The sequence below is a fragment of the Myxocyprinus asiaticus genome, chromosome 44, assembly GCF_019703515.2.
Source record: "Myxocyprinus asiaticus isolate MX2 ecotype Aquarium Trade chromosome 44, UBuf_Myxa_2, whole genome shotgun sequence".
NCBI lineage: Eukaryota > Metazoa > Chordata > Actinopteri > Cypriniformes > Catostomidae > Myxocyprinus > Myxocyprinus asiaticus.
In genome coordinates, this window is record NC_059387.1 from 14,512,522 (window position 1) to 14,540,257 (window position 27,736).

Below are 27,736 nucleotides of genomic sequence, written 5' to 3' on the forward strand. Positions count from 1 at the left end.
TCACTTTGGATAAAAGTAAAATTTCAAATTCACTACTAGGTAGAGCAACATAAATATAACCAGTTTTGTAATCCAAACGCCTGTCAAGTATGACCCCATGTTCCCCACCCGGGTCTGTGTGGTATATCACTCTGTCTGAGTGGCAGAATAAGTATGTGAGGGTAGTCCACTTCAGCAGGCACATGTTTACACAGATCTCACATTTCCTGTCCCGGGACTCCTGGATTTCCGTAGTTCCTGAGCCGTTAGGTTGTGGATCCTGTAGCCATTGTAACAGGCTATTTTTCAGCACACATGGTCACTTCTCCCTTCCTCCCCGAGCAAGGAAGGGACCCACAGGCATATAGTATCCCAACACCCATTAAACTCACCAAAGAGAGGATGGCAAAGAGACTCAGGCTAATATGAAAACCACAGGGAAACAAATACTGGAATATATTTACTTCAAGCGTGTGTTGCTTTAATCTTGGTGAGTAACCAAGTCTGTAGTTATGTGGAAAGTTATGGCATATTTATCATTGCTATTTTTACTATATACTGTATATTTATTTTACTTTTCACTTCTTTGTAAAGCGCTTTGAGCTACTTCTTGTATGAAAATGTTTAAGTTTATGATGTTTATGATTCTAATATTAAAAGTAGTGATTAACTGAAGCTCTGACACATGATGGAAATATGAAGTACAGTAGCTCCTTAAATTTAAAAATGTCTTTAAACAAATCATGGAAAAGTACATTTAATGATTTTCTTTTGTATATCATTGACAGTGTCTACATGTGATTTGTTTGTTTTTGTTTGAAATCGATAGGCTAATATAAGGATAGACAAAGGTCAAGAATATCTGATGTATTGCTGCTGATCCTAAATTGCCTGATAAAAGTTAGCAAGAAAAAAAGATCTCATCAAGGAAAGAGCTCATCCCATGTGATCTGCATTTATTTCATTAAAGCTACAGGCTGAAGTCATGAGATCGTCATCTTCCCGCTTAAGCTTTTCCTCTAAGGAATCTATATGGAACCGGTAAGAATTTTTGAAAATTGCTTTTTGAGATGCATCAGATGTATGCAAATCCAATGCACTGACAAATATAAAGTAATAATAATAATTATTATTATTATTATTAATAATAATAATAATAATAATCATTTATAAAACAATGAAAAGTTATATATATATATATACACTTGCGGCCAAAATTTTGGAATACTGTACAGATTTTGCTGTTTCAGAAGGAAATTGGTACATTAATTCACCAAAGTGGCATTCAGCTGATCACAAAGTATAGTCAGGACATTACTGATGTAAAAAACAGCACCATCACTATTTGAAAAGTCATTTTTGATCAAATCTAGACAGACCCCATTTCCAGCAGCCATCACTCCAACACCTTAACCTTGAGTAATCATGCTAAATTGCTAATTTGGTTCTAGAAAATCACTTGCCATTATATCAAACACAGCTGAAAGCTATTTGGTTCGTTAAATGAAGCTTAACATTGTCTTTGTGTTTGTTTTTGAGTTGCCACAGTATGCAATAGACTGGCATGTCTTAAGGTCAATATTAGGTCAAACATGGCAAAAAAGAAACAGCTTTCTCTAGAAACTCATCAGTCAATCATTGTTTTGAGGAATGAAGGCTATACAATGCTTGAAATTGTCAAAAAACTGAAGAGTTCATCCAAAGGTGTACACTACAGTCTTCAAAGACAAATGACAACTGGCTCTAACAAGGACAGAAAGAGATGTGGAAGGCCAGATGTACAACTAAACAAGAGGATAAGTACATCAGAGTCTCTAGTTTGAGAAATAGATGCCTCACATGTCCTCAGCTGACAGCTTCATTGAATTCTACCCGCTCAACACCAGTTTCATGTACAACAGTAAAGAGAAGACTCAGGGGTGCAGGTCTTATGGGAAGAATTGCAAAGAAAAAGCCACTTTTGAAACAGACAAACAAAAAGAAAAGGTTAGAGTGGGCAAAGAAACACAGACATTGGACAACATATAATTGAAAAAAGGTGTTATGGATCTTAACTCCATTGAGCATTTGTGGGATCAGTTAGACTGTAAGGTGCGTGAGAAGTGCCCGACAATACAGCCACATCTATGGCAAGTGCTACAGGAAGTGTGGGGTGAAATGTCACCTGAGTATCTGGACAAACTGACAGCTAGAATAACAAGGATCTGCAAAGCTGTCATTGCTGCACGTGGAGGATTTTTTGATGAGAACACTTTGAAGTAGTTTGAGAAGATCTGAAATTGTTTTTCAAATTGTAATAGTCATTTTTCACATTATTAATGTCCTGACTATACATTGTGATCAGTTGAATGCCACTTTGGTGAATAAAAGTACCAAATTCTTTCCATAAAAGCAAAATCTGTACATTATTCCAAACTTCGGCTGCCAGTGTACATATTCTATATACTGTATAGAGTATATATACTTTCTCTCTCTCTCTCTCTCTATATATATATGTCATATATATAAGTTAGCATGCCAATAGTAAGTCATTAAGTAATAAACATTAATAAGTAACATATATAATAAGTAACAGAACAAAAATGTTGTAATGAATACTATCCAACTTTTCTAGGATGAGTGTAAAAAATATCAAGTAATCGACTAGCTTTACATTTCTCAATTTCACCTGTAGAAGTCGCACTTGTAACATTAAACACTGATTGTCAGTAGTGCTCTCTCTCCAGTAGCTCACCTGGAAGTTGACAAATGATTTATCATCAAGGTTTTATGTCAAATAAAATGTATGTGTAACAACTGTACAAGAATTGTAAAATTTTTATATTGTAATATTTAAAATAGTTAAAGTATAGCATGTCACACTGCTGTCACACCGGATTACACCTCCCAAACCTACTGACAGCAATAATAATCTCAATAATATAACGATAATAGAAAAAAAATAAAAATAATAAATAACAGTCATAACACTAAATACACACTACACAAACACACACACATTTACAGTAATCTACTTGTATTTTAAATGGGCACCTCCATTACCATAATTTAGCTAACTTGCCATTTTTCAGAAGTGAATAAATGTATGACTTAGCCACTTTATGAACTACTTTTCCTTTTATTTATTTATTTATTTATTTTTATTTTTCTTAGATTTAGACAGAAAAATGTATAACGTTTCATAAAGACATGCCAATCACTGGCCGGCTGTCCACAGTGCCAGTGTGAGTGGGTTTGGTGGAGAGTAGAGGCATGCGCAGAGGGGTGGGCGGATGAATGTAGAGCAGAGTGGGCGCGCGCGTGTGTGCATTTGCACGGATGTCACACCGTTGCGCATTTCACATGATCTGAGTGCAAGGAGCTCGACAAGCAGTTGCGTAGAAGGCATGCACGCACAAACATCCAAGCACGGTTGTATTTTTCGTTAAGACATTAGCAGACTCCTGGTCGTAAATATCACGCGGACAAACGTTATGTGGGCATCATTTCACGGCGCGTGCTGCTGGAATCGCGACTAAACAACTCGAATAAACTCTGAGCTTCACGTCCACGCATCTCAAGGGGTTGAGCTGTTAAACAGCGCACCATCCCCCGAGGAAACGACTGAATCCAAAAATAACAGGTCGCTGAGTTTTCTAGAGACAGAATCGTTTAGCGCGTGCTTTTAGTTTGTTTTGCGCGTGCTGCTGCAGCAAACATATCGCGCACCGTTAGCTCAACATCTCTCCGGCCTCGGAAGTTGATTTGTTTTTGTCTTTTTAATGCTTTTGGTCGGCTGAACACACATTTTAATCTATTCTCTGGACGAAATCACGATTTAGGATGCCAGATCAAATATCGGTGTCGGAGTTTCTGTTGGAAACAACAGAGGATTACAACTCTCCCACCACATCCAGTTTTACCACCCGTCTGCAGAGCTGCAGGAATACAGTCAGCGTCCTAGAGGAGGTAAGAAACTGCTTGCTTTTTCTTATTGTGCATCGGTTTACATCGGTACTTTGCAGTAGTTTATTGAATCTGTTTACATTAGTATTTGCATCAGAACACTGGACGTTGCTGCATCAGTACACTGTATCTCTTTACTCTGGTACTTTGCAATAGTACAGTGTACTGTATCTGTTAATATAGAGCATGACATCTGTTTAAAATGTTAAATTGTATTTCTTTACAGAGCTTCTTTGAATTAGTAAATTGCTTCTCTTTACATTAGTACATTCTGTTGCATCTCTTTAGTTCATCTGAAATCTGAAAGGCTAGCAGCAACAGTCTGCAGTGTGAGCTGGGGATCTGTTCAGCCAGCTGGTCTGGCTTCTTATTCCACTGATGAATCATTGGGTATACTGCCACTGAAATACCATGCCAGCTTTGAGTACTGTACTCCATCATGCATTTATGCATGCACCACTTTTAAATGCAAATTGGCACAGGCTCTTGCAAGGGGGTTCTAGAGCTGCTCTGTAGCATTAACCATAAAGACAGACAACCAGAGGAATTAAATATTTTTAAGAGTGACATTTTTAATAAAAAAAAAAAGTTTGTTGTAATTTGTAACGTTCTTGCACAACCCTTGTATGACTCAAGACTTATTTTCTATGTGTAAAATTTACACAATAGCCACAGTACAATTTTCTGCCTGTCAACTAGGCCTTCAAGACACAGTTTGGGTAATATACAACACCTAAAACCTGATTTATGTGGGACTTAAGAAGAAGGTGGATAAATGTAGGCTGTCAGTACTTATACAGCTAGTATGGCATGTTTTTTGCATAGAGCACCACACTATTGTAACACTTCTGCTCATATTTATAAGACAGGAAGCTGTTCTTGCAATGAATTAAGCATAGAGTGCTGAAATATCACTTTGCTTAAACTCCACTTCCCTTTTTAAAGCAAGTAGAGATGGCCTTCATCACCACATTTGGGTTAGTAGATTGAAAATGCATGCTTTATTAGAAATCATGCACATTGCCAAAACCAAAAGATCAAGTGTCGTTTTTTTTGTTTTTTTTTTGAAAGTTAACAAAAGAGATGAGGAACACTATTTGGTTTCTTTGGGTCAGATGTTTTGATATGATCATGTATTAGAAAATGCAAATGGTCTCGAGTGTTGTCCAAGATGCAAAGTCAAGATGCGATTTCCATTGTGTCAACATGTATCCCAAGCCCTTGATGTTGATATTGGAGATTCTAGATGGAACCAAACCACCAGTTTGGTTAGTTGTGTTATTTGGGCCACATTTCAGTGCTTAACTGTTTTTTATTCCAAAGATCACAGATGGTTTTAAACTTTTCTCCAAACAGTCAATGACATTGTGTGAAAGTGAACTCATCTTCTGGTAGGATTGCCAGAATGTTACTCTAAAATCCAAATACTGTCAAAGCGAATCTGTCATGTTTTACTGATCAGTAGTCAGCAAATGTTTGTCATAGAGGAATAGTCCACTCAAAAATGAAAGTTCTTTCTTTAATCACTAATGCTTATGTTTAAAACTAGCATGCTGTTATTTTCTCTGTAGAACACAAAAGGTCAATCTTTGTCCATTCCGCCATATTCTACTATATTCTAAGTGTTTTGAAGTCATAAGAGTGCTTGGTATGAGAAAGGTTAGAAATTTAGCCCTGTTATTATGCACTGAAAATCACCCCTTTCAATGTACCTCTAAAATCAAATACCCTATGCGATCTAAGGTACAGGTTGGACCACAGTGACATCAAATGTCATTGGTTCATATGTGTTTCGTGACCAAATGTCATTTGTGTCAAATCTAATGTGACACAATAAATGCCACTTTGCTTGGAAAATAGTGCTGTTTAGCCAGAGATGGACCACTTGAATTAAAATTAATGGGAGAAAAAATAATGAATGGGCTAAATTTGAAAACCCAGTATGGCGGATGTAGAAAAGGAAGTATCGTTTTAGAGGTAACAAAGCCAATCAACTTTTAGATACAGACATTGCCTGGCAGTTAACTCAAGAACTCGCATGAGCCTTAGCTGGACCAACCTGAAAAATAGTGTTTTTTAGTATGTACTGATTCTGAGCTGATGATGCGTTGTTGTCAGATTTTACTGCTAATTTAAAATGTTATTTAATCATAATCTTGACCTGTTTTGGAGATTTCAGTCTTTCCCCATTCAAGATGGATTCACATTTCAAGAAGAATCTCCATTCACATTACAATTGCATGGTAAAATTCCACGGGTGAAGAAGGCAGGGGCGGACATTGAGCGCATGTGAAACCAGCAAAATTAATTGCCGAGCGGCCTCTTTATAAAGGGATCACCCAAAAATATAAATTCTCTCATTATTCATTCACTCTCATGATATCCCAGGTGTGTATGACTTTCGTTCTTCACCAGAACACATTTGAAGAAAAATAGAAAAATATCTTAGCTCAATAGTACCTTAAAATGCAAGTGAATGGAGATTTTTCTTTTGAAGCTCCAAAAATCACAGACAGTCATCTTAAACATCATCCATACGACACCAGCCGTTAAATTAATGTCTTTTACAGCGACACGATCGCTTTTGGTGTGAAAAGATAAATATTTAAGTACTTTTTTAACTGTAAATCATTCTTTGGGTGTGCAGCGGTACATGCGCGTGATGTAATCGCATTGGCATTTGAAACACGCGAGAACTGAAGCACGTGCGTCACAGCCAGAAGAGCAGCGCTGTTTACAAGTGAGAAGGAGGAACGCTGTACAGTTGCTTGGTTGATTTTGATTTAGATCTGTATTTATCTGTTTCTTTACTCACAGAGGTGCATTTGTGTGCTTATGCTGGATGTCTCAACCAAGTGGAGAATGTGAGATTACGTCTGTATCATGGCAACGTGAATCCGTCACACGAGAGACCACTTGGAATCCACCCTCACCCTCATGTTGGATTATAGTTAAAAGTACTTATTTTTTCACACCAAAAGTGATCGTATTGCTTTAGAAGACCGCTGGAGTCGTATCGATGACGTTTATGCTGACTGTCTGTGATTTTTAGAGCTTTAGAAGAGAAATCTTCATTCACTTGCATTTTAAGGACCTACTAATCCAAGATATTTTTCTGTTTTTCTTCATATGTGTTCTGGTGAAGAAAGAAAGTCATACACACCTGGGATGTCATGAGGGTGAGAGATAATGAGAGAATTTTCATTTTTGGGTAAATTATCCAATTAATGCTGCAATTTATACTTTGTGAATGTGAGGTTGACACTTGGCACTAAACTGATATCCTTGTCCATTGTGAATATTCACATCCACACTTATCCATTTTGCATTTGAAAACTCAGTTTTTAGTTTCCAAACATCATCATTTTCCAAAATTTGTAGTCTAGTACTAGAGAGCATTTTTGAAAGACTGTTTTTGGTGGAGGTAAACAGCATTTCAGTGTGGATGAGAGGGATAAATGTAGCAATTAGTGTGGATGTGGCCTAAATAATAACAGAATTTTCACGTTTATGTGAACTATTCCTTCAAATTAATTTCCCTCTATTAACGTCATTGTCGAACATTGTTTATCTCATATACATCAACATATTTGCATTCATGGAAGCAATTATGTGTCAAGTCCTGCACCGCTTTTGGAATCTGCAATGGCAGTGTGTTGATATGGTGTGCTCTGTGTAGTATGCTGATGTTACAGACACAGAGAGGTTGGGGACAAGGCAGGGAGGGAGGGATGTTATTCTGAAAGCTTCCAGCTTGGTCTGATGTGCTTCGCTCTATTACGTAACATAGCCCTCATGGCAATGAGCTAGGCCTATACTGTGCAGCTCAACCCAGAGCCAGAGCAGACAGAGACTGTTAGAGATTGGTAGACATAAAGGTAATTGGCTGTACTTGTCGAACATATTCTCATTCAGACTAAACTGGGAAGTGACAACTGCATTTAAAAATGGTTGTGAATCCCATATATTTTTGTTCCGTGTGTATGGAATATAGGAATCACTACTGAAATTGTGATGATTGAAATAGCAATAACCATAGCAACGTTTTGGCATCTCGCAGCTGTTAACAAGAAGCTAAGATGCCAACAGTATGACCAATTTGGTGTTGGCTTCTTTTGGCCAAAGTTATATTACAGACCAAAGATGTATTAGGCACTATTAGGCCAGAATCATACTTTTTGCAAGTACGCGTACACAGATACGAGCGCTTGGCCAACGCATTGCCAGCACACAGTCCAGCTGTTGAACATACATAACGTGCGCTCTTATGTTATTGTGGCATTGACAAACCTCAGTACTCAAAGGGGCGATGCCATTAAACTGGATTTTTTATTATTCAAGTGAGTTGCTATTAGTGCCCAACCGATGTATCGGTATTGCCGTATATGTTTACCGATATACGCAGATATGAACACTTTTTTTCATAACATATAATGCAGAAAACAATGCTTGAATTGGTGTCATAACGTAGTTTGTCCAGCAGAGCGCGCTCCGACTCCACTGTTTACAGAGCTGACTTTGAGCTGACGGTGGCTCTGCAGTCAGGGCGGAGTTAAGCGGTGCAGTGTTAAGCAGTGTCTTCTTTTCCTTTTCAGTATAACTAATATAACGTTAACCCTGTCCCTGACAGTCACGTCACTCTTGACTGTTTGCTGTTAGCCAGCTATAGATTGTCAGTGTAGTCAGTAATGTAGCAGATTGAAAGGTAAAAATCAGAGCACCTTTTTGCAGCTCAACAGACAACGGTGCGGTGGTGGATTGTGTCTGTTGAGTGTTGATTTCACGCTATGTTGTTACCTAGTTGGTGAGATGCAATGCTAGAAATTAAATAAACAATGTCCATCTTTTACTCTACGTAATAACGAGCTTATAGCTAACTAGCTAACCACATAGCTACTTTCATTGCTTGTCAGCTGAGTGGAAGCTGTGTAAACTTGTATTCACCAAACTGTTTTATTCAGGATTCACAGTTTGGTACCCCCTTCAACCGAACAATTCCAGTTGTTGCATTTACAAAATGTAATGTTAAAAAGTCTGGCTATCCACCGTTGAAAGAAAAATGAGCTATATCGGCCACCATATCGGTAATCAGTGAATTTCCCAACTCTAAAATCGGTATCGGTCTCAATCCCATATCGGTTGGGCTCTAGTTGCTATAAATATATTGACTTTACTCACTCAGCAAGATTCTTTCGAAGCTGTTGTTTCGCCATGACAGTAGTTGTCTTGAAAGAGAAAATTTACCATAGAAACAGACAGTTCACACTAATGTCCACTATAGCGCCCCTTGTGGCAATGTTGAGAATGGAATGGCTACTTGCATTGTGTTACAAATTGCAGTCTGACTAGCTGCACAATTAATCGAAAAAACGAATCACGTTTACGGCTGCCACGAATATGTAATTGTGAAAGCGGACGATGGCAGCATTCAATTTAAGTCTGCTCCATTTGTGTCAATGGTTTCTATTTATGATGTGTTTTTGCAGAGGTTCAGTATTGTAACCAATCCCAGACATGTCCACGGAGCAATGAAATGGCAGTTGGCCAATTAGAAGTGCTTAATTAGTCCTGAGTCCTATCAGTATTGACATTCTAATGTGCAAGTTTTAAACAGTCTGGTGCCCAGATTCTTTGTTTCACCTCTGTTCGCAATGGCACATGAAAGTTAATGTTGAAAAAACATCACTGAAAACATCACTTCTACTCAAAAAGAAGCTGTAGAACAAAAGCGAAAAACACTTTACAATTATTTTGTATTCATTGCATGTTGTGCCGCTCGCTTGCATTGTAGATGGTAAAAACACTGCAACTCGAAAAATTTAATAATTGATTTATTGTGCTTCTGAGACAGCTTCAGAGTACAGAACTCTGTTTGGAGCTTCAGTGAGCTCTTGCTGAACTGCAGGGCTCAAACTGTATAAAGTGACAGCAGTCATTGTAATGGGAGAGTTTGTTGCATTGCTCGATTTATGTCGATTTAATAACTGTTTAGTTTTGTCATGTTAAGAAGTAGGTTAATGTGAAGTTCATCTGTATTAAACAGGAATACATTTTATTAATCTTAACTGTTCTCATCTTATTTTGGATGTATAGCCTACATAAAAATATGGCATGAATGGCATTTTTCGTGGATCACATGTTAAAACTAGTTTTGTCAGTAGTTCAGAAAGAACCTACATCGTCACTACATATATTTCTTTTATACCATAGATATCTATTTATAATAACCTTTTATTGGCCTAACATTAGCACACATTATTATACAATATTTTATGGTTAAAAGATGCTTAAAAGAAACTGGAACACGGCTCATATCAACCATTGAAATCTGCTGCTGTGAAGAACCGTACGGTTGCCTACTTTGTGACATTAGTAATTTAATCTTAATCTACATTAATAATCATTATTACAATATCAAGGGCATTAATCAACAATTATGATTTTTGTCATAATCGTGCAGCCGTAGTCTGACACGTTTTGGAATGCAACTAGGCACAAAATTGGGCTTGTATAGCCAGTGTCTACATTCATGTACTTGCGTGTTCCGTGTAGGGAATGTTTCAGCCTTTAAGCAGCTGCTTTTAAACAGCTTGCTCTCGCAGTCTCATGCTTCTAATTGTGTTCAGTTCTGTACACACTACACAAATTTAATTATTTCTTTCTCACTACCTCAGTTTTTCAGAAGTGAATTTGCTTGTAGAATGCAGTTCTAACTCCCATAAATGACCAAACTCTTTGTGAATGGAACTGGGCTAAACACTCAGAAAAGGAGTGACAACCATATTTAGCTGCACTATGTACGCCTAAAAGAATTTGAGAGAAATTGTGTGCGAGAAAAGAGAGAGGGTGTGGGGAAGGATGTAAGCAAGGTCTGGCAGCTCCTCATCCAGTTTAATTTTACATGGCCAGCGATGCACTAGTGTGAAAACAGCTTAGCAGTCGTGTAACATTTTATCAAAGTCCCTAATGCAGGGTTCCTCAATAAGTGGCCCACGGGTCCCATCTGGCCCGCGAGAGACAAATGTTTGGCCCGCGCTAAAGCCCTGATCATACCAAATCCATGACGATTTTGCGAGACAAACTTCAGATGAAAGGTCTATACACACAGAATGCGTAAAAATTAAAAATGTTAAACAATTTCACCCCTGTAAAAAATTTTTTTTCAGTTGACATAGTTGTTGTTTTTTGTATCTGTGTACAAACAAAATGTTCCTAATTGTTTTAATAAATAAAACAGGCTACTAATACTGAGAAAAATAACTAATAAAAAAATCAGAATGTTTTTGCATAATTCTTTTAATAATAATAATAATAATAATAATAATAATAATAGCAGCAGGGTTCCCTAAGTGGGGAACCCTGCCCTAATGATTTCTGTCAGCCAGTGCAGAAAGACTTACAGTTGAAAGACTAACACATTTACGTTAGTCTCCGTGGCCTTGTTTTATGGGGTACACACTAGAGATTAGGGATGGGCACTCATCAATAATTTGGTATTCAAATATTTAAGCTCATAAAAAATGAAAATTAGAATATTCTATTATTTAAATGAATGTAATTAATGAGACGTTGTAAAATAATTTTTTTAGTCATAAAGGTTGCGTCACCATTAAAAAAACATACAGGACGACTATAAACACTTGACATATAATAGTTATGTTTATATTGTGTATCATGTTTTTGTTGAGAAAAACAAGCATATCCACATGCTGAGTAAACTATACTCATTTAGACACACCAGTTTAATTGATGGAATGTCCCTCCGCTAGCAAAGTCTTTCTCGGATGCCATGTTTGTTTACAGAAGCGTCACGGGGATTAGGTTGCTACGGGGACGCTGCTATCTGACGAGCTGCACATATATGGGAGTAAAGTGTACACCACTTATCCAGTACATTTAAACAGGAACCCACTTTCTCACCGTAAACCACATTCTCACAATAACCCGCTTTTTTGGTGTCCATCTAAACGTACTGACAGAACGGTTTGCTCATCAAATGTGATCAACTTGTGTCCACACTCAACAGCGCCACCCAGTGCATTCTGTTATAACTGTGAGTTTTAGTTTGTGTGTTCAGGATTAACATGCATCTCACTGTATATATGGCCAGCAAAGCAAAACTTTGTGAAATTCGAATAGTATTTTTACTTTTCAAATAATTATTGCAGAACAAATACTCGAGTATTCGACTACTCATGCACATCCCTACTAGAGATAAACTTTTATAATAGGTTTGACTCAAACGTTTTTACAGATGTATACACTTCTGCTTAATCTGCTATCAGTTCTTTAATTTTGGGTCTGACAATACATTTTGGTGGCTGTGCACTATGGCAGTGGCTGTGTGGTCAACAGGAAACAACATTGTTCAAGTAAAGTTAAGTTATTTTTTGCATTATTACTCAGTTTTGTACAGCCATTCTTACTCAACTGAGAAATGTTTAGCATTTTTTGCTTAGCGGATAGATGTAGCCCTAAACAATAATAAATAAATATGTGACAAGCTGGCATACATAATATTAATATTAATAGCAGCAAAATATTTATAACTCCTGTTTTTAATGTTGTACTCTAATGATTTAGTTATTGTAGCATTAATAAAATTATTTAGCTGAAGGGTCATTAAGAAATAAGATTGTCTGTGGTAATACAAATAAGAAACCTTTAGAAATTCTAGCCTACTTTAAATTGTCAAGTTCGTAGAATTATTATATTATTATTATTTTTTGCCTCTATGCTGGTTTCGCAAAATTTTGAAAAACATTTATAGAATTTTCGACAAAAAATAAAAGTTAAAGTACCGGTAATTTCCTTGCACCTTGAATACATGTATGCAACATGTATGAGTGTATGTATCTTAATCATACAAAAATAAATAAAAAAAACATGTTTTTCAAGGTGAAAAAGTTTATTTTTATTTTTTATTAATTAATGAATATCAAGAAGTTTTCTTAGGGTTGCACCAAATGACCAGAAGTCCTCTGTTTGTTTTTTGTTTGAAAATATGAAACATATTTTAAAATTAAATGATTTCACTGCTTAATTTTTTAAAGAAATAGTAATAAAATATCATTCTGCGCTACTCATGCCAACATTTCCTTTTTCATTTTTTTTTTCTTTTCTCCCGAATTTGGAAAGCCCAATACCCAATGCGCTCTTAAGTCCTCGTGGTAGCATAGTGACTCGCCTCAATCCAGGTTGCGGAGGACGAATCTCAGTCTGAGTCCATCAATCCGCGCATCTTATCACGTGGCCTGTTGAGCGTGTTACCACGGAGACGTAGCGCATGTGGAGGCCCACGCTATTCTCCACGGCATCCACGCACAACTCGCCACGTGCTCCACCGATAGCGAGAACCACATTATAGCGACCATGAGGAGGTTACCCCATGTGACTCTACCCTCCCTAGCAACCGGGCCAATTTGGTTGCTTACGAACTCGCGACTCCAGGGGTGGTAGTCGGTGTCAATACTCGCTGAGCTACCCAGGCCCCCAACATTTCCTTTTTCAAATATTTCAGCTATTAATGAGACAGATAATTATTATTATTTTTTACTGTATCTTGAAGGTTACACCACATGACATTTCAATCTCAAAAGGACTTTGAAATAGGGATGTCAATTTTCAGACATTTTCATGATCGATCGTCGTGAATATGAACAATTAATAATTGATTAATCATTAACGTTAATACCGCAAAACACACATGGAGGACTCCAAATAAAATGTGCATTTTTGTGCGCTGTTTAAATATAATTTTATTTATTACACTTAATAAATGCAAGTATTGGCATTGTCCTCTTTTGTCTTGGTTTGGTGTATTTTTAGTATGCATTTGTCAGTTGTTTAATTACTGTTAATGAATTACTGTTAGTAATAACTTGTAAACGAGATATATAAATAAAACATCAAAGGGTTTACTGCAAAATGTCGCAAATCATATATGCGGTTATCAGACACTTGAACAAAAATAATCTGTTTCATATCAGTCGCAATAAACTAGGCCTATATCAGTTGAATTCAAATGCACACACGTATACACACAGAGATGGGTTGCACGCCGTTTACTACACAAGGGGGAGGGGGGTGGCTGGACACTAATTGACACAGACAGTCCTGCATTGGAGGTCTCTCTGCCTCACACCATCTTTGTCTCTTTCCATCAGGTGTCTAAAGGTCACAACAAAAGACAGCAGTTGGATTAGGGAATTGCATGAGCTGTTTGCTATGTTTCCTGTTGTTCTGTTGTTTAACCATTGCTCTAAATTGGACGCAAGACTCTGCAGCCAGTGAGAACATCTCATGCCGTGCCCCTGTTGAGCTGAAGTTCTATCCTTACCTTCTTGCGCACAAGATGTTTTCTCTCTTGTTTCCTGAAATCTAAACATGGCCTGATTTCTCCTGTCAGCATGAGTGGAAAGAAGAGTGAAAAAAAAATGTTGTGGTTTATTTTCAGTCCAAACTAATGTTTAACCCATTGACATCTGTTGCAGACTCTGTAGTGCTGGCAGATGTCAACACAGCACATCTGTAGCTAATGCAGAATGAAGGATTGTCAGTAGAGTCAGGTAGCAGCGAATGGAAATCACATTGCATGCATAATAAGACTTATCGCTCACTCAAATTCATGCTCTCTTGACTTAACATTTCAGTCGATTAGTTTGGCAGACATTGTGACAGATTATGATGATGTACAATTACACACCTCATTAAGATAAGCCTGCAGTACATTTGTAGACATCAGTGTACACAGAGACTATTTAGCCCGAGACGGAACACTTGAATTAAAATAAAATGGAGCAATTAGAACACCCAATATGGCGGAGGAATAAAACAACTGTAAAAACAGCGATTTAAACAACTTTAAGGATTAATGTAAGTGCTTTTATAAAATGATAAGCTTTACATTTCTCCCTTAAAACCCAAGAAATTGGCCTCCTTCATGCATTGCAAGTGCCTGACCGTAACCTTGATTTTGCCTTTTTTAAATAAAAGGAGGGAATTCTTTTTTTATGGTGATCATGCCACAAATGCTGTCGATTTGAGCTTAATTTAGATTGAACCCAAAAGATTCCTTTAAAAAGAGCCATGGCATAGTGGTTTGCATACATGCTCCTGATACAGGTTTGAATCTGGCCTGCAACATGTCCAAATCCAATTTAAACGTTCTCTCCATAGTAATTCCCCCTTCTCACTACTTTAACTGTTTATTAGAAATAAAAAATTACCATAAGTATTAAAAATTACCAGCCGTAGAAACTTAAATGAGTCTTTTAAACTTAAGTTAAATGTTAGGGCCCTATATTTGTATGAGCATTAGGAGCTTGGCTATGCACTCCAACCGTGAGCAACTTATCTAATTTTCGTGAGCGCTTAATCTAAGTGCAATTTTGTCTGGGCAATGCACAAATGAGCGTGGATGGGAGTGTTTTCACTTCCTCTGGACATATGCTTTAGAGATGTGTGGAATGACTAATTTCACTGACGTTTATATGAACATTAAAAAGAAAGAAACCCTCAGAAAACAGTAAAAAAACATTGTGTGTTGATGCAACCCATTTATAATACTTCCAACAGCCAAATCTGATGCTAAATTGCTAAAAAGGGGGCATTTATCTGTGACGTGCTTGCCTTGCATTATGATCATTGTAGGCTACATTAAATATAGAATAAGACATGCATTTAAGAATCAACGTTAGCGAATACAGGCATATATATATAAAAATAGTGCAGGACCAAAAGAGCAACCGTAATAGCTTGTTCTAAATGTATTTCACCAAGTTACTTTACATATGAAAAAAGTCAGGACATTGTTGAAAATAATTACCATAAGCCTAATCTACGAGAGAATAAAATGCGCTGAAAAGTTGCGCTTTCAATCATTTGCCAGTGATAAAGAAGGTCATGTGCGAGTGCGTGTGCAGCCTGTGAACAGTTGTCTACTGCAGGTAAAGATACTTTCTAAATAATGTCTCAAAACACTTGCATTGCATGAAAGCACTTAAGAGTACCAAAAACTAACCAGTACCATGCTTTTTGGTACTGGAGGGTCTCGCCTAGAGTGCCAAATGGGGTAGGACCGGCACTGATCTTTAAACACAGTGCAGATTCACTCTCGTGCTGAAAAGTCTCATCCCGGTGCTCACTGTATTACATGCGCTCACATGGTGAAAAACGATCTAAAACACTTTGAACTACACACTTTGACCTCTGAGACATCAGCGTAACATCAGTGAATGCTACACAATTGATTACATTGAAACTGAAAGCGCAGTATGATGTTGCAAGAGTTTAATCAAAGTGATTGCGCTCCCTTTCTCCATTGCGATCGGTTTGATTGATGTGGATGCGTGCGAGGGCACACTTGCTCTGTGAAGTTTAATGGAGATTCGCATGTGGTAAAAACAAACAGTTTTGCAAAATACGCGGAAATACGTGCCTGATTTTGCATTCATAACATGTATACATTATAAAACAGAAAATAGCAGTAAAATGTAAGTTCATGTGCTGGAGAGAAACAACTCTTAAGCGCATCAAACGGCACAAAATATGACTCTTTCAACGCACCTGATGCAGCAACCGCTTCACATTAAACTGTATGCTTACTATGATCTTTGAAGTGTTTTATAAAGTGCTCTCATGCGCTCGACAACTTGGGTTGTGTTTTACCTGCTTCAACTTGTCTCATTTGTTTTTCAAATGAGTTTAATCATGCAACACATTTTCCACTGGGCTGCAAAGTGATGTCACTGATGGAGCTTCTCCGTGCTCATGGCATATATCTAACTAATCTGTAATGAAATTTGTTGTCAATGATTTCCATTATCGATATTAATTGATTTTATCGATTCGTTGTTGCATCCCTAACTGTTTTGTTGCCTTCTGTCGGAGTATTGTCTTTGTTCACTCATGCCTAAAGCAGCATTTTTTTGCTGTTGTGGCGTAATTAGGAATGAATAACGACTCTGGCTGACTGCCTACTAGTTCTGCGGGCCATGGCCTAAACGAGAACCATCTGTTGGATTCAGGGGGCAGCCATGTGCATTGGGTGGTGGTGACTGTAGCTGCCCCGGAATTTGAGTGCAGAAGGCCAAGATCACATGACGTGCACTGTTCTGTCTGTAATAAAAGCTCCGGCAAAGCGCAACTTGTCTGTGTCTCGAACAATAAAACCTGTCCCGCACGATTAAGCCTGTTCGAAGAATTTATCTCTCCAGATGATGCAAAATGAAATGTATACTTTCGGAGGCGATCATAACTTTGTGTAATGTAATGTCTAGCTCTGTATGATCCCACCAGATGTTAGAACATTGCGTCTTTAATTTATTATCTTTGACCCTGTAAAGACCAGGCAGAATTCCAGCTTTCATCCAGAATTGGGGAGCTGAACCTGTAAAAGGGATGATAGGAAAATTGGAAAATTGTCCAAGTCTTCATATTCTCATAATCAACTAGTTGGGGGGTTGTCTGAATGACTAGTCATTAATATTGTGTCAACCAGACTCTGTTTCATATGGGGCGTTCACACAGGACCGTTCTTGTGTTCAAAAACAGGTGGACGGAGCACAACAGAATGGAACCGGACTCTGTTAGTGGATGACTAGTCGGCCATATTGACCCATTCCATCAATTAGGGGGTGTTTACAGTTGGTCACTGCATGTGTTTTAATGATTTGGTAGCTCTTCATCATTTAAAGACCAAGTGTAAACACCATCTTAGACACATTTGAGAAACAATGCATGTGTAAATGAATATGGTTGTTCAGTAGGGATGCACCGATATGGAATTTCGGGCGGATACCTATAACTGATAATTGACAGTTCATTGTGGCCGATACCAATAACTGATATCTTATTTAAATAAAAAATAAAATAAAAGTAGTTAATTTAAAAGTTAATTAAAAAGTTACATTTTAATCCTTTAACATGAAACTGCTAGCTAATTCAGTAAAAGCTTCTCATTTAAAAAATAGATGTCATTTAAAAGCTTGGAATTTTGACTTGCTGCTATTTAAAGCTGTACTAGGTAACTTTGTGCTCTCTATCGACATCTGTGGTTGAAACTTAAAATTGCAGGCAATTTGCGGAAGAACACTAAGCGTGATTCGTGTTTTGGCATTGCTCTTCTGGCGGATGAATCTCATGATTTGAGCTTACCTGGAAATCACCTTTGTGTGATCATGACTGGAGATATTCAGAGCCGGAGTGATAACGTGCTATTTTCATGTTGATATAATGTTATATGATAAAACATTTGAAACTGAAATATTACTTGCTTTGATGAAGATAGACAACACTTGTATTCACATATTTTGAATGAATACATTTTACACTTATAGCGCTTTTCTGACACTACACTCAAAGCGCTCTTGCATAGAGAACAGGGGACTCAATCACCTCCATCACTTCCAGTATATTTTAATATAATTGTTCAAGTGTTTTATTTACTATTGATATTTGTATTCAATAATGATGGGGATAAAATATACTTTATTAAACATGAAAATAATATGCTTAAAATGCAATATAACAGTTACAAGAAGTCAATTTCAGAAGTCATGAATATTAGTAAACAAGTCACAGTAACTTCCCCCGACAACGTAGATACATCGCGATCGGTTAACACACGAGTACTGTTCGATTCATAAAAGCATGACAAGCAATATTAGCTTCAACTACCCTACCAGAAAATATTTCCAAGCATAAAAGCAGGTAAACAACTTTGCCAAATGGACAACAGATAAACATCCATCCAGATTGCTGTCCGGTACAATGTGAGTGTGACTGACTGAACTGTAGTTTCTTCTTTTTAACGGCTACTCGCAAACTAAAACAGTGCATTACCACCATCTACTGTTAACATGAGAACGAGACAGCAGGCTCTTCTTTCCTATGTTCACGGACATGGCGTAATGACGCAGGGATGTATGTCATAAGCCAGCATTTTCGCGCCAAATCGGACACGACAGCTCAAAATACAAATAAATTTTATAAGCTTACAGAAGTGAATTGGGGTAAAGTAAGAACATTGTTTTGAACAGTGGTTTTTTTATGTACTCAATCAATAATGGCAATTTGTCCATTTTTAACCAAAATTTCGTACATTGTGCAGCTTTAAGGTTTGGCGGATGTAACACGAACAAGAAATGTGCCTATATTACAGATGTATACTGATTTAAATGAGAAAGAAATGACAATACACATAAATTATATGCTGCCCATTTATATGAGTGTTTACGGTAATCCTGATGACTCAATAACAGAGGGAGAATAATGAACTACTAACTGCTGTAATAATGCATTTAACCAAAATGAGGCGATAAGCAGCATGTAACCAGGGATTTTCCAGCACTGAACATTTTTCAGCTGCCAAAGCTACATTTCAGTCAACCGAAGCAAATGTTATGACATTCATCTTGCTTTCCCCATTTTATAAGTGCTAATATGCTTCTCATGTGGAACGTGAATGCGTGCGGGGTGATTGAAGACTGGTTTCATGTGCGTGTTGCGTGATCCACCGAAAATCATTCACGCTAGTAATGCAATCTGCTCTATCCTCATATCTCTGGAGCACGCAGGTGCTCCTGCGTCAACCGGGCCTCCCTCAATATGTGAGTCATGACAGGATAGCGCAGAGCGGATCACACGCACAATTAAACTGGACTTCCCTTGATATCGTGGCGCATATGACAGCATTTTTATTTTGACCCATTTGGATTTTACTTGAGAATTCACTATTTTAAAGCGCTATTGAGCAGTTCAACCATTTCAAACGCCTAGACAGCACCGACCTTCTGAACGGCACTTACGAAGGAAGCTGCCCTGCACCAGCATCAATTATAAGACTTTTCAAATCTACACATGAATATATTTATCACAGTAAACTGTAACAATTTTTCATTACAACTGTCTTAATTGTATTAGAAAAAATACATTTTTAAATGTGTTTAGGCTATTGTTTTTTCATAAATTGTTTATTTTTAAGACTAAGTTTCTAAGATGCTCATATGATCAAAAACAAATAATATTCATTACAAACATGAAATGCAACTAAATATCTTGAATATTAATTGCAATGTAAATTAAAAAAAAAACTGCATCACATATGTGATGACTGTGTACATCAGCCCCAACCGAAGACCATTTTTGACCCAGGAAAAACCCTGGTAATGCACATTAAACAACCAAACACACAACACAAACCCTAATCACTGTACACATGGTGCATTGTATTTGCTAGCATTCAGACTGCGAGTGCAGCTTTGGTTTGTGTATGTGCGAATCTCATTCACAGACGCTTATTACAGTGCTCATCTGTAACAGTTCCATTGTATAATGAAATGTGATCACAATCATCAAAATGGGAATAGGAGCCATAACGTTAGAAAAGTCTCAACATAAAATTCAACATGCACATTCGTTTCACTCACAAACTAGAGTTTTTAGCCACCTTATATCACTCTGTGACAATTATTTCCCACATTCTGTATGTTTCATTAAGTAATAAGCGAAAATGATTATCCCCCAGAAACGTACATATGTTTTTGTCACCTTTTTGTTTATTGCATGAAAATAATAAAAGGAATATGGTAAATGGCATGTCGTTACTTACAGCAGATGATCCCAGAACTAAAACCAGACCCAAAACTACATAAGGTGCAGAGATGTTGAAATAATCCTCACAGAGAGACATAAGCTTAACTCTCACTGTCAGACACGCTGGGTTTGCGCACATGCACTGTTTCTTGCGGCTGCCCGTGTCCCTGCTTGTAGGAATGAAGTTGCAGGCAGTCAGAGGTCTCAGCCATAAGCAAATAATCTGCATGATAGTATTTTGATTTTTATATCGGCCGCCGATATAGAGTGCATCCCTGTTGTTTAGTGCCACATACGTAAACATCATGGCTCTGATACACTAAGTAGTTCTTCGCTCAGAGCTAAAAAGCAGGTCAAAATGGTTGCACAACGGTATACTTGCGCTGAACTTTCGGATGCCACTGGCGCTACACGCCTTCCTCTATGAACAAAATACACTTAATATCGGTGAAAGTGATTGGCACATTAAGAATGCGGCACATGCAGCATGTAGAATGTTGCATTTGCATAGAATAGTAGGAAATATTAGATCAGATATACAGTGTATCAGTTTTACTGAGATATATTTATGTGGTCAAGTGTAGCTTAAATGAAATTTGCGTACCCAATCGAATAACAGTCATCAGTGAGCATTGCGGTTGACTCTAGGTGCCTTATGGATGAAAAATGGCCAGTGTAAGGTTGGTACTTCCTCTTTCTACCTATGTGTCAATTATGTGTTATGTGTTGCTGTTAGTATTCACAAAAATGTCAGAAATTTGCCTAGGAGGATTTTATTGTTTACTTTCCTCTTGCTCTCTTTCTTTTTCTCTCTCTCTCTCGCATGTATTTCATGCAATGTTGCATATTGAGGTCCGACTCTCCCACAGTTGTGGCAGAACTTCACTGTAGCACTTTTATGAAGGTGTTTTCTCCTGACAGCACTCACATGCTTTCTTTTTTATCTCTCTCTCTCTATTTTACTCTCGCTCTTCCTGGGGACAGATGTCTCTTTTTCTAGCAGAGTCATTCTCCTGTGTGTTGACAGGGTAAATTATGCAGAGGTACAGAGTGAATATTTAATGCCGTAACCTGAAGGCTTGAACAGGCCCACACGCAGGGCTCCAGACTAAAAAAAAAAAATGACTCTGGAGCCACTGGCTCCTAAACTGAAACATTAAGGAGCCAAATGGCTGTTTTTAGTCACCAAATCAAAGAATTGCTCGATTTAGATAGAAAGCAGAAGGAAGACAGCTGACAACCCATTAATCTGAGGTTTAATAAACAGTATACAGTAGTTGAGAAGATAAGTTTGCATTCCCTTTTGTCTCATAAATGTTCACACACCTTTCATAATTTATACAAATATAAGATAAAAGATTTTTTATTTATTTAATATTGCTCTTCACAATCTACATTACAGATAGTTACATAAAATATAGTATGCATATAGTAGTGTGTTGCCTTGAGCGTCAATGAATGTGTGCACCTTGTGTAATAGTTGTGAACAAGTCCCTCATTTGTCCTAGGTGTCAAAAGCTTGATCTCATATATATATATATATATATATATATATATATATATATATATATATATATATATATATATATATATATATTACAGTATATAAATTGTTTTACAATATTGCCTTAGTCTTTTACTGTTACCGGATGGCCCCAGACACAGAGATTACAAGAGTGCAAATGAATGAAATCCCAGATGCAGTTTATTGTGCTACTCCAATCCCAATCAATAATTACCAGAAGAAGAAAAGTGGTACACAATATGGGACTTGTAATTATAAAGAAGCCAGAAATACACATGGGACTCTTATTTTGAAATGTCTGCATTCCCAGTTGTGAGCTCACTGATGGCTGAGTCGCTGAGAAAGTGAATCTGATTCAAACTGCTAACCTGAGCTCCTGAGTTCAAACCCTCAGTTCTTTTTGGGTGATTCATGAAAAAGATCCAGTTCAAAAGAGTCATTTGGTCACGACTCTGTCACGCTGGATTTGTTGTTGTGTGCGGTGCAGCGAGCTCATAACAACAGAACGGGTTAAAAATGGTGCGAGACACACTGGTGCGCACTCTATAGATGTATTTAATAACTCACAAGATGATATCTGACGGAACCGCATATGAACGCACACAACCCAACTGTTGCCAGTGGCGAAAAGTTTTTAAATTATAGTCGCAATAAATTATTTTTGGTCGCATTTGCGACCATTTTAGTCGCAGTCTGGAGCTCTGACACGGGAATCAGCATCAACCACATCCACTCTGTCAGCCGGGGTTTTCCATGCTTCATGATGACTAAAAAATAGATGTTAGGACCTGGAACCTCTAAATTGGCAATATAACGAGAAAATTCATTTCCATTAACTTGGAAGAGTCCATGAATTAACTAGATGACATTGAAGGAATACTCCCTAACAGTAATCAGAATTTATTTTTGTCATTCAGTTTTAAGTTTTCATTTTCCAGAAGTATGTTTCAATTATGTAGGATCTACTGAAAATGTTTTAATGTCATACATTACAAGCAGAATTATGAGTAATTTTAGTAAGAAACCAAGTGGATAAGATTCTGCAAAAATGTAGAATATGGCTCTTTAATTAGATATGTGGTACGTATGGTTTCAGGTCACATCAGATGAATAAGTGCTCTAATTTTCATTGATCTGTCATCTAAACAATTTCTTCTTTATTTACTGCCACCTTTTATATTCTTTTCAATGCATGAACCATGATTATATCAGATTGAATCACAATTACATGGCCTGTTAAACCTTACCTTATTTAATTAAGCACAATTTGTGTCATATTGTTAGTGGCATGCAATCAGAAGTTTGATCTGAATGTCAAATCACCCATAAAATATATATATATATATATATTTTTTTTCCTTTTTTTTTTTTTCTGTTGAGTCCTGTGGGCTTGCCTCTTAGTCCTTTTGTAGCAGTTTATATCTCCGATCAGTTTACTGCCTGCTATTATTGTAGCTTTCACAACAAAAGGGGGACTAGACAAGATCTTGTGATAGGGTACACTAAAAAATATTCTGGCGGCAAACCTGCATCCTTTCCTGGCAGGACATGATGTCATCACGGTTTAAAAGGAGTCTGATTAATTGGCACACCCATTCTTACTGTGTTTCTCCCTTCCTCTTTTAGTTCCTCTCTCTACTCGACAGATGTATTTCGAGAAAAATATTTTCTCTGCCATATCTTTTGTCATGTTGATTTTTAGGGAATAGGACAGTGATTCCCTTTCACTTGGAGTCAACTTTATTTATTTTTGTTTGTGGAATTTATTATATCTGTTATAGGACATAGAAACATCCAAGGGCATTGGGATTGTGCTGGGGCTGAACGATTTGGACAAAAAATCTAATTGCGTTTATTTTCTTTTTAAATATTCCAATTTTGTGATATGATAAACATAGAAACATTTTTTTTTAAAAAACATGCAAGTGATTGCCTTTAACCAAAATGGTATGCTCATGCTCTACTACTGACCAAAAATAAAAGGACCCTTAAAAAGAATCAAATTATATAAATAAATATATAGAAAACTGGGAAACACAGAAGAAAAAAACATAACGCACATTACGTCTGTTCACTGTGTAAAAATGTTTTGGTCCAATTTGTGAAAGGTCAGCTCATTTTTCATCATAATTTTTTAAAAACCCAGTTCAATTGAAAATTATATTATTGTAATATAATAATAATAATAATAATAATGATAATGATAATAATAATGTTAAGAAATTATTAAGTATTAAATATTATAAATATAAATATGTTATATTGTAATTATTATTATTCAATAGATATTTATTTCTTTAATTATTTCTAAACTTGCTTGTGGCGTTGTTATGCAGTCCTGTTAAACCCTCAAGACTTTATTTTGGCAGAAGCTTTTGTTTTGGTGGAAAACAGAAGGAACTGAAGTTTCTGTTGTATGTAGTTGAGTCGACAACAACCCTTTAAAACTCTGTGTCATGGGGTTATTTTAGATTTTTATTAGTGCGTAGTATTCACTGAAGTAATATTATTAATGATAATAGTGACATTAACAATACTAATAATAATTAAAATTAAACAATATATCACAAGCAAGAGTGGTGTTGTACTGAAAAGTTTGGTAAAAAATGCAATGGTATATTGAAAAGTTATTGTTCTTTATTCAGTTGTTAAAAGTTTTAGTTTTATTTTGATGATGAAATTAAACTTTAAAACATGGAATAAAAAAATAAATAAATGGAAAACCGGGTTTGGGTAAAAAAAACTGATTTGCTGTGATATTGATATTGTGATACCGACTACTGAAATTTTGGTATTGTGGTAACACTATTATGTTATATTGTATTGTACATATTTACACATTTCTACTGCCATACAGTATACTGTAATACCACCCAGTCCTACACCAAAGTATTTGATGTTGGGCCTTGGCTTGTGGCTTTGTAGGCTTCTGATCCTTTGTGTACTGTAATATAAATATTTACAATTGTTGTCAGATCAGCACTTATAGGCATTAAGTTCTCTCGGTAACAGCAATTTATTTTGGTGTTTGTCTGCAGTTTCTGTAAGCCCACCTGTGTTGCAATAACCAGTTATGACTAGGGATGTGCACGAGTAGTCGAATACTCGAGTATTCGTTTTGCAATTAGTATTCGAAAAGTAAAAATACTATTCTAATTTCACAAAATTTTGCTTTGCTGGCCATATATACAGTGCATGTTAAATCCTGAACACACAAACTAAAACTCAGTTATAACAGAATGCACTGGGTGGCGCTGTTGAGTGTGGACACAGTTGATCACATTTGATAAGCAAACCGTTCTGTCAGTACGTTTAGATGGACACCAAAAAAGAAGGTTATTAATATTACTAGACTATTATTGTTGTCTTTTTGGATGAAAAGTCATGCTCTGCGGTAGAGCTGTGTATCACCAACAAAGTCACGATACGATATGCATCACGATACAGAGGACACGATACGATGTGTATCATGATACATGTTGTTTTTGAACTGAATTTCTGCTCAGTGTACTTCTGTGTTAAAACATTTGTTTATAGTAAACTTTCATTTTGCTCCAACCAAAACACAAAAGGTCCATAAAGGTAAGAAAAGCAAAATAAATAATTATGTTACAGAAAAGTAAATTACCCGTCTTCTGGTTAATTTCATACCCTGTTTGAGAGTAAAAGAAGCGCATATGGTCGGATTTATGTACTGGTAGATAGAGGTTCATCATGTTATGCATTACGCAGTACTTTTGGTTTGAAGTATTTGGATATTGCGCAAGTGTTGTCTTCATCCCAACTGCCAGGTACAGGGAAAAAGCCAAAATGCACACATATTTCAGGTTCAAGTTTTGGCTATGGTAGCAAGGGTCTCATCTAATTTAAATGCTGTGATCTACTACAGCTCAGGTGATTGAAAGCCATTTGGTCGCGTGATAAGCTGCACTCTAACTTGCAGTTTGCTGCAGTATCGATATGGGCACAGCTGAATCGATACAAGCATCGGCATGGAGCATATGACGATATATAGCCGAATTGATATTTTGAACACAGCTCTACTCTGCAGTTCACAAAAGTGCTTTTTTCTTATAATGCTTAAATACTATAAAGTCTCTTGGCAGATTTCGGTTGTGAACATCTCAAAATGATTCAATTACTCACTCATTGCACATAAGACGCTCATTTGTTGCCACCTAGTGGCATCTCCAGAAGTGGTTACTAAACTAGTCAATTAATGAAACTGAACAAATTTGTGAAGCAGAAGCAAGCCACAACAAAGTAGCCTTTGTTTTTGTTGCTAATTCTGCACAATTGTGCAGATAATTTTCTATACTTGAATCATTAAAATAGTTTAAGCTGGTGCTTTTAGCTTATTCACACTTGGTTGGTAGCATGGTGATTAAGCCTTAATACCTCGGGATGCAAATTAATTTTCAATAATTCAACAATCAGAGTCAGCTTATACCGCGTTTACCACATGTAGTATGTGGAAAACACAGAATCTGGTCGTAAAAATGGCATAAGCAATAAAAGGCAGAATGTCGTGGAGTATGACATATTTGGACGAAAATGAATGTTTGAATATACAATTAATCAAATTAAAATTGTGATATGTCCTAGTGTGATAATTAAACAAAAAAAAAGTCTCCGATTTAATTGAATAAATAAATAATCTGCAAGTGATGCACGCTTCCAAATGAATGTGTATAGACGGCTGCTCATTCACTGAAAACACCTCATCATGATCATCATGTGCTTTTGTGTGTGTGAGATGACAGAGAGCACTCTGAAATGCACAGCACATACAGACTATATATTTATTTAATTGATTCACAGCTTTATGGGGATTAATAATCATACTGGGCCATGGAGCAATCTGCTTATCTGGAGGTGAGAAACTACCATCAAAAACACACAGAAACACCAAAATAGAAGCAAGCTCAATTTAACACGACTGTGTTTTTGCTTAAATATTACCCTTGTTGGGTGCATAAAATGTCCTGGAAATGTCCTGGAAAATTGTGCCTTGAAAAGAGTGGAAACCCTGATTTCAGCTTTTTAATGTTCAGTTATTTTGTGTGCAAAATAACTGACCTTTAAATCATATAGGCTGTGTAATGGCTTTAGATCAACTGTTGGGCACCCTGATATATCAATATCAGTCATTGAAATACCCATTTGATAACCACAATAAAAAGCACCACCATGATAGGAACATGACTAGTTTTCTTAACCTTAGGTTTAATCAGAATTTGGGCTAGGTAGAAATTATGATTTTCCAATGAATCGTGATCTTCATTTGATCTCAATACCCATTCTTATATCCCAAGAATGATCTGTATGCGCTAACCTATACAATGCAAGTAAAACTGTCACATGTGCAACCAAATTTTGTGCTATGCAACTAGGGCTGCAACTAATGTTTATTTTGATAATTGATTAATCTAACGATTATTAGAACAGTTATTCGACTATTCGGCGATTATTGCAATGATTAATCATTAGCTCTTAACAGATTATTCAGCTTGTGCCCGACTTAAAAGGTTGTATTAAATGTGCTCACTAGCAATACAGAGGACAAAATCATCTTTTAAAAATACCTCTAAATGACATTCACTGAATTAAAGGGAAAAATAATTTGTTAAGTTTAATTCAGTAAAGAAATTCACTGCAAAAAATTCTATTGTTATCAAGTGTTTTTGTCTT

At 36.7% G+C, this 27,736-nt stretch overlaps 1 protein-coding gene across 10 annotated transcripts in view; it reads left to right on the forward strand.

The window, feature by feature from the left end:
- Window positions 1-361: 361 nt before the first annotated feature.
- The window catches only part of LOC127434722 (arf-GAP with SH3 domain, ANK repeat and PH domain-containing protein 1-like), a 102,469-nt gene continuing 75,094 nt past the window's right edge, over window positions 362-27,736 (forward strand). For 2 of the 10 annotated variants that reach the window (XM_051687654.1, XM_051687655.1), the window contains exons 1-3: window positions 362-469; window positions 950-1,020; window positions 3,801-3,927. In XM_051687654.1, coding sequence (XP_051543614.1) covers window positions 965-1,020; window positions 3,801-3,927 — 183 coding nt within the window. In that variant the 5' untranslated portion in view covers window positions 362-469; window positions 950-964. Of the gene's footprint in view, window positions 470-949; window positions 1,021-3,275; window positions 3,928-27,736 lie in introns of those variants that run through there. The other 8 variants (XM_051687649.1, XM_051687650.1, XM_051687656.1 and 5 more) reach the window with 5 other exon arrangements.